General features: G+C 42.7%; 1 protein-coding gene across 3 annotated transcripts; it reads right to left on the bottom strand.

The window, feature by feature from the left end:
* Positions 1-134: 134 nt before the first annotated feature.
* Positions 135-8881, bottom strand: ttc29 (tetratricopeptide repeat domain 29). Of its 3 annotated transcripts, none has more exons than XM_085269288.1 (12): positions 8807-8881; positions 8255-8346; positions 7165-7248; positions 6533-6592; positions 5390-5553; positions 5035-5211; positions 3512-3724; positions 2291-2376; positions 1294-1385; positions 901-1024; positions 679-768; positions 135-380 (listed from the first exon to the last, which is right to left on the bottom strand). In XM_085269288.1, exons 2-12 carry the CDS (start codon positions 8326-8328, stop codon positions 213-215), a joined length of 1332 nt encoding a protein of 443 aa, XP_085125414.1. In that variant the 5' UTR covers positions 8329-8346; positions 8807-8881; the 3' UTR covers positions 135-212. The 3 variants fall into 3 exon arrangements, with proteins under 3 accessions (XP_085125414.1, XP_085125413.1, XP_085125415.1); XM_085269287.1 differs by having other exon boundaries at positions 7165-7251; XM_085269289.1 differs by lacking the exon at positions 3512-3724 and having other exon boundaries at positions 7165-7251.
* Between the last annotated feature and the right edge of the window lie 3351 nt (positions 8882-12232).

The following is a 12232-nucleotide window of genomic DNA, read 5'->3' on the forward strand; positions in this document are numbered from 1 at the left end:
GATTGTTCTTCACTCCATCACATCTGTATGATATCTCGATGCCACATGAAAAAAAAAACATCTGAAGAAAGATTTAAACAGTAACTTTGTGCTGCTGCCAAAACGTTTGGCCTCGACAAAGCACACAGCAGATGTTTCAGGGTTTCATCTTTATTCACGGTAACAAGTAACTCTTCTCCTTTCTCTCCCTCATATTGTCAAACGACGGCCCGTTAAAACCAGGCAGGGGAGTAGTAGTCCTCGGAATCCACACTGAGGTCCTCGCGTCCTCGTTTCACCTTCCAGGCGAGCAGCGCCTGCAGAGCGGCGGGCGAGGTTGAGGTAAGTTTGGCGCTGTATTTTCCATTCGTGGCGTGGGCGTGAGCGGAGGCCACCAACACCTGATGGAGGAAAAGCAGCAGGGTCACGGCCTTACAGTCGACATCTGGATCCACATAAACTGTCCTCAGACTCTTCAGTCAATTTAACTTCATGACTACTTCCTGAGTCACAGGTCTCAAAGTTCACAGGCTGAAGGACTCTAATGAAGGATGCACAAGTGTATCTTTTACTCTATTTTTATCTGTGTATAAAAGAGGTCATCCTTGTTCCCGAGGTATTGCATTCACAAACTGTGTGACACGGATACCTCATCAGGCTTTTACGGCTGACTGCTAAAGACGTAAAGAAAAGACCGACCTGCGCTCTCTGCAGCCGAGCCACATCTTCTGTGGTGCAGGCCACCTTGTAGCCCTGCAGGTAGTACTCAGCAGCTTTCACATACTGACTCTACAGAGACACACAGAGATGGGGAAGCAAGCCCAGGTGTTTACGAGGCAAAGCTAACATTTTTCAGCTGCTATAAATCAGTGTGATTGGTTATTGATTCCTGCACTGAATACTGTGGGGTGTGATTGGTACCCTGCTGAAGTAGATGTTTCCCAGACACAGATGAACGTCGATCAGTCTGTGATGCAGTCCGCTGCTACGAGACATGGCGACTAACTTCTCCAGACACGCGACCGCCTCCTCGAAGTATCCCTCGCTGTGCCACACACACACACACACACACACACACACACACACACACACACACACACACACACACACACACACACACACACACAAAGATGGAAAATGAACACTTGACTACAAGAAGACAAGAAGGTTACTTGACTCACATTTGCACAGAGACCTCCAGACAATGTGCTGATAAACTTAACTTAAACTGTAGAAATTTCCTTTGTGGTTTTTTATTTTTATTTAATTCAGTTTTAGTCACCATAATACACTTTTGTGTGTGTGTCTGTGTACCTCTTTAGAGACTTTGCCAAAGCTATGCAGGCCTTCACCGCTCTGTCTGTGCCGTCTAGGCTGTGAAAAATCTCCATGCTGGTGTTAAAGAACTGGACACACACACACACACACACACACACACACACACACACACACACACACACACACACACACACACACACACACACGGGGCTCCACTGAAATCTGTTAAAAACACAGTAAGTGGCTCTTTTGTGTGACTTGTTGCCTACACCACACACATGTGGATTCATCCGCAGCCTAAAATAGTCCCACCTAAACTGCCTTTTCCCTCGGGTTCTGTGTTTTTGAGTTTGATTTTCTGTTCTTGGGTTTTACTATTAACACCTCTTAATCTGTCTCCCTGGTTTCAGTCTTATTCCATTTACTTCAAAGCCGCGTGTGAGACGTCAGGAGTATTCCAGCAGGAAAGCTGGAAAAGCGTGAAAAACTGGATTTGCTTTTCTAGTTAGTAAACACAGCCACTCATGCATCATTAGTAATGCAGCATAATATTTGTGTTTTTGCAGTTAAAAAACGCAGCTGCAGCTTGTTCGTGGATGGAGAATGCTCGGTGTCTGCCTATGAAAATTCTGACTGGGAACTTAGAAGTTCCGACTTCCTGGAAACCACCCTTAATCTCATTAACCTCCTGTGTTCCCTTTTTTCTCTGTTACTGTTTAGTCCCTCTTCTTTTCTGATTAATGTTTGCATTTGCTTTCTTCCTATTTTACTTTGAAAGTCCATTTTCTTCACTGTCCTTTGTGAGTTTTACTTCCTGTCTTGCTGATTCCCAGCTTGTTTGTTCTGCTCTCTCCTTTTCCTCATCAGGGTATAAATCATCCTGTCCTCCTTTTTATCGAGTCGTGTTTTCCCCTCTCTCCCCGAGCCCTTGATTTTCTTTACCTTTTGCTCCAACGTTTATGACACTTTGTTCACGTCTTTGAGTAACAGCTGTATCTATATCTTCAGCAGAGTCAAACACAATCTTTGGTACCTTTTTGGCTGTGCTATGGTCTCCTGCTCTCTGATAGGCCAGGCCTACTTGGAAAGCCGCCTCCCCCTTCATGTGTTTGTCTTCAGCTGAAACAGACGTAAAAATAAAAACCACGTTATAAACACTAATCTTCTGTGATCATATGAAAGCTTCACTTTAAAGGATCTTTTAAGCAGAGTCGATCTGATGTCTGTTTAGCAGGCCTGACTTCTATTGAGGAATTTATCCATATATAGGTTTTAGTTTTCGAATTCAAAGTTCTTCCTGTGATTTTCAAAGTAAAATCATCAGAATTTTTGTAAAAAAATACTTTAAAAATAATAATAATCATAGATGTTTGTTTATCAAATGCCCAGCAATAACCCTCAACCTTGTAGTAGGTACACCCATGGTATCAACTGAAAATACTTGTCTCGCATTCACAAGATTTTCAGACCTTTCTGACCTTTGACCTTTAGGTCACTGAGTGTGGTGTTATTAACGTTTATATCGAACCACAAAGCTTTCAACATAAATTATATATTTGTTAATTTCTTTGGTGTAGCACGAATGGGAGACATCAATATCAATAAATAAACAATAAACATAAAGCTGTAAAACTTATGAAAACACAGTTAAAAATCCAAACTTCAAGCCTTCCTTTGTGTTTTCTAAAACTGTCCAGTGGGGCCAAAGTGGAGTCTTTTGTGGGCCAGTTTTGGCCCCCGGGCCTTATGTTTGCACCCCTGATTTAGATGGATAACAGCACTACAGGCTGGTTTAGAGGCGAATAACAAACTGGACTAAATGAACGTAACGTAAATGAACTCTTTATAGTATATATACTATAAAGAGTGTCTCGGCTCGATTCTTCTGATGTATCACAAATTAAATTCTTTTTGGCGACTGAGTTGAGGCTTTCGCTTGGATTATGGTTAAAAAAACCCTGTAATTTATTTTAATAAACAGAATAAATAAACAGACAAATCTCCTCCTTCTTCAGAAGAATAAACATTTCAAACTCTGTAGCTGTCAGGACCAGTTCTTAACCCCCTCTGAAAACGTGGTACTCGTTGTTTTGCTGAATATTTCTCTGCTTCTGCCTTCACTGTGATCCTCTCAGCACAAACACCTCCTCCTCGGTCTATTTTTAATCTAAATGTTACACATGTGTGTGTTTCCGTGCACAGATTACTCCGATGCGCTGCCTCTCACTGTGTTTTTAGCCCTGGTTCCACCTACACTCCGCGGCCCTGCCGTTGCCTTCGTGAAGCAGCGTCAGGGCCTTCTTGTGGTCCTCGGCGGCCAGCGGCGCCTCCGCGAGCTCTCTGTAGATCTTCCACAGATCCCGGCAGGCCCGGAGCTTCAGGGGCCGACCGTCTGAGTCCAGCCAGCCGCCGTCCTCTGCCTGTTTGCGGCATAGCTCTCCCTGCTGCCTCGCCTCCTCCAGCTCACCTGAGAGAGGTGGCATTTTTATAAGAGTGGGTGGAACATGAGTTCAACCGTCACAGGAAAATAAAGAGAAAAAACAGCAACAAAACAACTAAATCAAATAAAAATACCAAACATGTAGCTGGTTTTGAGGGAATAAGCTTGAGTTTTAGATCATCTGAGTGAAGAAATGTTTCATTTTTTGAGTGCTGATTTAGCTCACAGGGTCAATCAGGTGACCTATACGCCATAAGACTAACACAGAGGGCTGCATTCAGGTCGTTCTTCCATCTTTCTTGTCTTCTCTGCACCGCCCTGTCACAATAAATTATTAATTTGAGTTAGAGTTATTTTTAATCTCAGGCTTTATTCCACAGTGTGTTTTTTGTCTTGTCTTCTTCTCGTCGCCCCCAACCAGGAGATGGCTGAAGCTTCCTCTGCCGGAGGTTTTTTCATGTTAAAAGGGAGTTTTTTCTTCCCACCGTCTCCAAATGCTTGCTCATAGAGGGATGTCCGATGGTTGGGGTGTTGTATGTTGTAATTTATCACGAGGACCAATAACAGCACAAGCAAGAGGGGATCTTATCTTTTCAACACTGCCCCCTGGTGACACTACACAGCTACAACACTCACAAAGGACCAACACACAACTGCCCTCTTTAGGTAAGAGACTAATGCATCAGTGTCAGTGAAGGACAAGTATGCCTGTGTGTGCATCTGCGGCTCTCCACTTACACACAGAGCAGAGCACTAGACACTCCCACAGTGCGGGCAACAGTGGTCCTAAAACGTATTACAGACGGACTGCAAGGTTGGCTGGTATTTTACAATAATTCAAATGTTTAAGTTTGTAATTATGATTAATTTTTACAATGAACGTTTCAGGATCAAACTGAAAGGAGAAGCCACACCTTCCACTGCAAATGCAAGTTAAATAAGGTCTTATTGTAGGTGATACTCAGTCTCACATAAAAATGAAACACAGAAGAAAACAAAACTTCATGTTCAGCTTTGACTTTCTTTTAATCTGAATGTGATTCAAGGTTTTACTGGTCGCAGTTTTTAGTGCTGCTCATCTAAATCACCTCGACCTTGGCACTGCGCTCACCAGAAATAAACCAGCCAAGTTTGAGGCTGAATGGATGCTTGGACGTTAAGACAGGCTAAGAGCAGACAGTCAGAGAGTTTCATTATTCACTGTCATCGTTAGTAATTCAGATTAGTCAGTTACTGTTTCTACTGTCTTGGAGCAACTGTGACCACATGCTTTCCTCAGGGATTAATAAAGTGCTGTGATTCTGATCATTCACTGTCACTATACTCAGTGTGTGCACCTCGATCCAGGTACAGCTCAGTCAGGCAGGCCCGGGCCTCGGTGGCTGCTCTGGAGAACCTCCCTTTCTCTCTGTCAGTACAGCTGTGGTAGAAGTAGAAGCGGAGCCAGAGGTCCTCGGGGTCTGAGAAGAACCGACCCAACAGGAGACGCTCCTCGCAGACGGTGGACCAGATACCTGCAACAGAAGTCACCTGGTCCTGAACCATGGACGCAGTCTTGTTCTGTGTTCTACCAACAATAACCTTACACTCATTATGTCACTGACACACAAACACACTGATCTAATCACTAAATGAAGCCTCACTGGAATCAGAAGGATTGAATCGAGGCTCTGTGTGCGTGTGTGTGTGTACCGGTCCTTTCAGCCTCCTCAGCCAAGCTCAGGTGCTGGCTAATGGTCTCCATTTTGTGTCTTTGTTCCACCAGAGGAGGAGCACGAAGCCTGAGTGATCCCGGTTCAGCCGTCGCCCTCCAGTCCTGATCAGAGCGCAGCAGAGAGACGAGCTCAGAGAACGACCTGAATGACAGAAAGACATTTTTGGGGGATCTTTTTAACTTTGTGTAAACTGGAATGACCACCTGGGAAAAGCACGTCAGAGCACCAGTCCACTGTTTGTTAGAAATGTGCTGCACTGAAGCTAAGCCTCCATCTTCCATGAATTCTTTTTTATTTATAATGTTTGTTGTACAGTCTATTTCTCATGATCCTGTCAAAGGGAAACTGGAGTTTGCTGCAGCCAGTAATTACTCCAAGTCAGATTGTCTTTGATAGCAATAACTTCAAATGCTCACCGCGCCTGCATCAGCCACAAACCGTCAAACAGAGATTCAATATAACACAGGAGGAATCACAGCAGTGAGATGAGTCTGGTATCAACATGTGGGGGAGAAACAAAACATAAAATGCATTTTGAAGGTTTCTCCAGAGTACCGGCTCTTTCCCCCTGTGTCATAGACATTAAATGAATGCACTGTTGCTGTTGAAACTGAGACGTACACCATGAGAAGGTTTTATCTTTGGTTGCAGATTTTAACAAAGCCTGAAAATCTCACACACCTGTCTCCAGCACTAACAAACTTAAGAGAGCTCAGAGCTGCTGTCAAAATAAGATGACTTAAAAAGTGCCACTCTGTGCAGTTTGGGGGTCTCTAACCCAGAAAGTGTTGATGGCATGAAGGAAAAGCTCAGCTAGATATTTAACATCACTGTACAGTGGAAAACAGCAGGCTCTGAGGCGTTTGGGTGCTGTAGGAAAATAGGAAACAAGCAGTGTTGGTTGGGTCCTGTGTGAAATAACGAAATGTGTTGCATGTCTGATGGACAATCAGTTCTTCATTATAAAAAACATGTATTTCATGTCTGTGAGTGTTTGATCACACTGACGGTAATTTTGTTTTTGTACATCAGCAAAACTGCAACGATCAGCCTGCGACTGCAGAATCTTGTTTTTGAGTCAGACATTAAACATTTATCTTGCTGACGGAGAAACAGATACCTGTGGAAGCCTTCCTGCAGCAGCCGCACACAGATGCTCTGCTTCGGACTGCTTCTGAACCTGATGTGAGAGACGGAGGAGTAAAGATTACAGATGTGAGAGAGGAGGAAGACCATGTTAGGCAGCTCAGTGTGGGCGTGTCACAGGAGAAAAATCAGTCGGCAGCCCTTCTCTTTGCAGCAGGGGGCGCTCACACCACTCAGATTTCACGGTCACGATTGCTGAGCAGTACATCTCTAACTCCTTAAACTAACTGCTGACTGGAACCTGTACACCTGAGAGCTGTGCTATGGTTTTCTTTGTGTTAGCTGTATTATTGTAGGGTCTTTAACTTACAATAAGCGCCTTGAGGCAACTGTTGTTGTGATGTGGCGTTATATAGATAAAAGTGATTTGGACTTACTCCACAAAATATCAAACCACAGTCAGAGATCACAGGGACGACGATGGTGGTTATAAACTTTCACTACTAAGCTGGGCTCTCAGCTGCAGGCTCTGAGCGCGCTCGCATAAAATGATCCCTATGAGTGCCCACTACTGCAACCAGAGACATTATCAAATATGATAAAATGGTGATTAAAGTGGTGGTGCCTGTGTTAAAATCCACCCAGTGACACTGAGGATGAACTCACAGAGCGATTTCTTTCCTGGTCAGACTCTCTGCTGGTCGAGCCGGGCCCAGTCTGGCTCTGAGGGACTCCTTCGTCTGCTTCATCCTGCTAAAATACACACACACACACACACACACACACACACACACACACACACACACACACACACACACACACACACACACACACACGGGAAGTTGAGTTCCCATCATTACTTCAGAGACTGATACCCTGCTGCTATGTCACTGCGCTCTCCAGCACATTGAGTGCTGCTCTAAACAAAGAAGCCTTAAGTGGAAATTACTTCCAAAGACCTGCAGTTAGCACCAGTGCTGCTTTCTAAGCACACTCTGTAGGTGGAGCGCTTTGGTTATGCTGAGGAAACACTGTTTGAATACTTCAGTCATCACTGAAGGAAATCAAATATTCTTTAATAGTGCCACAGTTCATCTGTTAATAGTAAGGGGAAATGAATGACACTGAAACACAATAGATGCACATGGAGTAAGTGATGACTGTAATACATCTGATAGCGGGGTAAATCGCCACATATTCTGATTACAACTTCCTGTTTCTGTCCGTAAAAAGGCAAGGGTGTATTTATGTTCCACCCTGTCTTTAAGAGAGCCACCAGCAGCTGTAAGAGCTGCACCGAACACTGAAAGTGAGGTTAAAGTTTACTCTGAGGGTTACTTCTGTCCTCACGCTAATGCCATGCTGTCAAAGCTGTAAAGCATATCAGCAGGTTATGGCATGACACAGAAAACACATCAGTAATACAACAACCTGTCAGTTATGTGGTGCTTGTTTTCATTACCTGAGCACTATGAAATATCTTTGATAAAGAAAGCAGTGAATACTTTGCCCTAGTATTTAGCGAATACACAGATAAGCACAAGTGATGTTTGCTTTGATTTTGATGAAGAAGTAAAGACAAGGTCACGAGAAGGTCTGTGTGGGTGTTCCAGGAAAGAAAAAGGAGGAAAAGAGGAAGATTTGTGGATGTAATAACAGAGGACATGCAGAGAGATGATGTGACAGGAGGTGATAGGGATAGGGTGAGATATCCTCCTTGCTCTCTGCCCTTTCCTGCCCTGCAGGCGGTCCTTACCTGTAGTAAGTGCTGCTCCTCTGTTTGCTTTTGTTGGCATTAATTTCAGGGAGAAACCCAACAGCTGTGTTCATCTTCACCTGCAGGTCAACCTGGTGGAGAGAGAGAGGACCCCACCCCACAGAAAACTTTATGCATGAACTGCAATCAGTTTAACACTGATGCCTCTTCTAAAATCACAGGGTTTTTATCTTGATTTGAACAGTTTTGCTGCATCTAACAGGGTCACCAAAGAGCGCAGGTCGTTTAAATACAATTACAATAATTTAAGTGAGAATAAGTTAGGCAGACTATTCTGGAGTGTAATTGTGATATTTACAGCTGCACTTTTTAGAAACACACGCAGAGCTCCTGAATTACCGAAAGAAAGACACAACCAGCTGCGCGTGACGGTGAAGCGGGTGAGGTGCACCCGAAAAGCTCCGGAATGAAGCTAGAACGTGAAGCTAATGTCATTAAACCGGAATAACAAAAACAAAATAAAATAAAAGTAACCCTGCTAAGATTTTAAATGTAACACACGGAGAAAGAAGCGCAGAAACACGAACTCACCGCCAGTTTTATTAGAGAAAAACTTTCCACGCTGCCAGCACACTCAACTTCGTCACTATGACAACACCGAACCAAGTCGACCAGAGCAACGAGCTGAACTGCTTCCGGTCAGGTGGTCCCATTAAAAACAATCATTTTTTGTGTGTATATTAATTTTATTTATTCCATGGGTTTGTTATTATTGTCTTCGTGGTGACTTCATGTGTATCTTGTATAAACTGTTTAACAAAAACTTCATAAAGTCCAGTTTTTTTCTTTTCTTTCTCTTCTAACAGGTAAGTTTCTTTTCTTTTTTTGCATTAATCCCAGAATGAAGAGGAATAAAGTCTGACAGTATTTTCCCTGTAAATTTACAGTTTTATCTCAGAGAGTGCTTAATTTTTAAGAAGCTTCACTGACTTTAAAAAACAATTCTGATCAAAATCTTTCCAAATATTTAATATATTATAATAAGCCAATTTTATTTATAAAGCACTTTTAAAAAACGATAGCGGCTCCGGCAGATCCCAGGAACGACATTCAAGATCTCTGTCCAGAGCGCAGTCCTAGGAACAACTAACAACAACTTTTTTTTTTAAAGTATTAGTTATATATCAGTTATTAGCAGTTTTATCAGTAATTTGTAAGACCTGCATATGACAGAGGTTCATGAAGAGCTTGTAAATAGTAACATTACACACCAGAGGATGCTGCAGAGAGGGGTTCATTCATTTCATTAAATTTATTTTTCATTAATTTGTTCTTCAAAAATCAGTTTAGTTATTGCACGTGAGCACAAATGGTTGCAGAAATCTTGCAGACAGAGTTTTAAACCACAGCCAGTCACAAAAATGTCCGGATAAAACAACAAAAGCCAAGAATGATTTTGACTGTGGGGGCTGACAGAGCAAAAAGACGCAGTAAAACTGCAGCAGTGGAGTCAGCGGGGGTTGAGTAAAGCTTTTAAAGGAGCCTTTTCAAAAAGATACACAAATTTTTCTTATTAACACTGCATTAAATCCTCTCCTCCTCACGATTCATCTGCTTCTTTCCCTGTTTGCACTCTGCACACATCAGATGTTCGGGTTCCCGCAGTGAGACTTTTCCATTCAGCCTCACCACAGCTGGATGGAAATAGTGTGCCACTGCGGGTTCTTCAGAGCTTTATAATAAAGTTTCACGAAATCATCAGCAGCTGAGGGGACGTAGAGGCTGTTTCCTGTCTGTCTCAGTGGGCTTGATTCGCTTGTTTAAATGAACTTGTTTGTTCTCGTCGCTCTAATTAGCTGCGAGTGTAATTTATCTTTTTATCAGCGGCACTTCAAGACGAAAGTGAGAACGAAACCTGCGCTCACTGAAGATAAAGTGCAGCACTCGGTCCTGGTGGTCCTGTACATGCTTCTGCTTCAAAGGAAAAGCATTTGTTGTTCACAGACACAGCACATCTTTTTCATCTCTGCAGTTAAGCCGCGCCATAAAACTGATTACATTTATAAAATTAGTCTTGGCATGTGGCCTGTCAAGCTCCTTGCTCCTCATGGGTGCAGTTTACTGTGATAAGAGCAGCACATTACCTCGCAGGTTATCTCCGACAGAGGGGTCACTGATTTCACACAGTGATGCACAAATCCACGCTACTCATTGCTGCCTGACTATGCTGGCTTTTTGAGTACTTCTTCTAAAAGGGCACGCTCGTAAAAAACAACAGTATAAAAATATTAAAAGTACACAATCTGGGGACAGGGGCACCTCCAGACTTTTTTCAAAGGGTTGCTCTAAAAATATTGGAGTGGCACACCAAAAACAGCATTTGCCCTTTTATTATGTTGTTGTTAAATATAGGTTACTTGAAGAATATAGCAAGAAAGAGAGAACGAACATGCCTTAGTAATTTCCTGCTATTAAAGTTGATATGAAAATATGGACCCATGAAAACCACATACGATTTCGTGATCAATATTAATCTGATTCATTAGATGAAGTTATAGATTGATTGAACATCCCAGCCATTAGTTTAATTGGTAAAATTATTACCAACATAGGACAGGTTTGCTTTGTGGGGTTTCCCCTACCCGACACGCACGCGCGCGCGCACACACACACACACACACACACACACACACACACAGTACAGTGGAAATTGTTTTAGCGACTCTCAGGATTTATTTGAAGAGCATAAACAGAGCTGAGTGAGAGTGGATACTGGAGTTGGATGAGTCAAGTTGGCCAAAAGTCAAAAGATAAACTCTAATGTTGTTCAAAGGGCTGCAACTGCTTACACCTCAAAATCCAGTCTTTACAGTTTTTTCTGATTGCTTAAGCACATTTTTTGTAACTATTGGCTAATTTTGCAAAACTCTTCACACAAATAAGAAAACCTGTCACCCAATAATCAAAACATTGTAGTTCTCTTGCAAAAGCAAACACAGCTAGATTAACTCTTCACACCTTCGTAAAAATGGTGTTTCCGTATCAAACAGTACACACAAGCCATCATCTACTAAGCACACAATGCGCCAACTGCACACTGATGGTATGAATACAAAACACATCTGGCTTTTGCTTTCTCTGTGCACAAGGTAGGCTATGTCAGTTTGAGCTCATACTTCTGTCATAGATCCATAAGCATAGAGGGATCCAAACTTCAAGTACTGGTGTTTATTCAAACACATCAAAACAAACACAAGTGTTTATTTCCAAGTATAGGATTATTTGCAATCGCCATAATGACTATATGGGTTACGTGGTCTGCAGTGAACATGCTTCCTCTGCCCCAGCATCTGGTCATCTAGCAATTCTGTAAAGTAACAATTTCAGTATTTTTACATCAATGGTATTGGTGTGTTTCTCATTGGCATATGGCAGTGCTACAAATCTTTGTGCAAAGTGACTGTACTAACCGATTCTCATTTCAAGATGTCCTTATGGTACTTGCTACAGTGTAGCGGCTCGAGTTAGGCTGGACCCGTTGGCCAGCTTCCCTCAGGGTCATTCCACGGTTGATTACATGGTCCACTATTGTAGCTCTGATGTCATCAGCAATTCTATTTCTTACTCTTCCTACCCTTCCTCTCCCCCCTCCTCATCTTCCTCTCCCCCCTCCTCGTCTTCCTCTTGCTCCTCCTTGTCCTTGTCATCCTCTTCATCCTACTTCTTCACCTCCACGTCCTCTTCCTCGGCTTCCTCTACTTCTCACTCTTTCTGCTCCCTCCATTGTACTCCGCACACACAGCTTACCTGTATTATAGTGCTTAGGCTGATTGCAAAGTGAACTAATTATCTAAAAAAGTTTTCACATGTGAAAGTGTGCCAGACAGTTGGCAAATTAGTTTTAATGATAGCCATACATGTGTATACTTTTGCTAGGAGTGTGTTGGAAATTTGGTAATTGAGTGTTGTGCAGTGAATTGTGCCTACAGTTGTGCAAAGTGTGTGTTACAAAATTGC

Source organism: Mchenga conophoros, linkage group LG3 (genome assembly GCF_057382185.1).
Source record: "Mchenga conophoros isolate Kocher_MC1m ecotype Shallow Benthic linkage group LG3, M_conophoros_male_GT1.1, whole genome shotgun sequence".
NCBI classification, from domain to species: domain Eukaryota; kingdom Metazoa; phylum Chordata; class Actinopteri; order Cichliformes; family Cichlidae; genus Mchenga; species Mchenga conophoros.

Coding starts and splice junctions, on each gene's coding strand:
- ttc29 (XM_085269287.1), bottom strand. CDS start 8,328: ATGAACACAGCTGTTGGGTTTCTCCCTGAAATTAATGCCAACAAAAGC. Junction 7,252..8,254: donor AGGAGCAGCACTTACTACAG/GTAAGGACCGCC, acceptor TGTGTATTTTAG/CAGGATGAAGCAGACGAAGG. Junction 381..678: donor CTCGGCTGCAGAGAGCGCAG/GTCGGTCTTTTC, acceptor TTCCTCCATCAG/GTGTTGGTGGCCTCCGCTCA.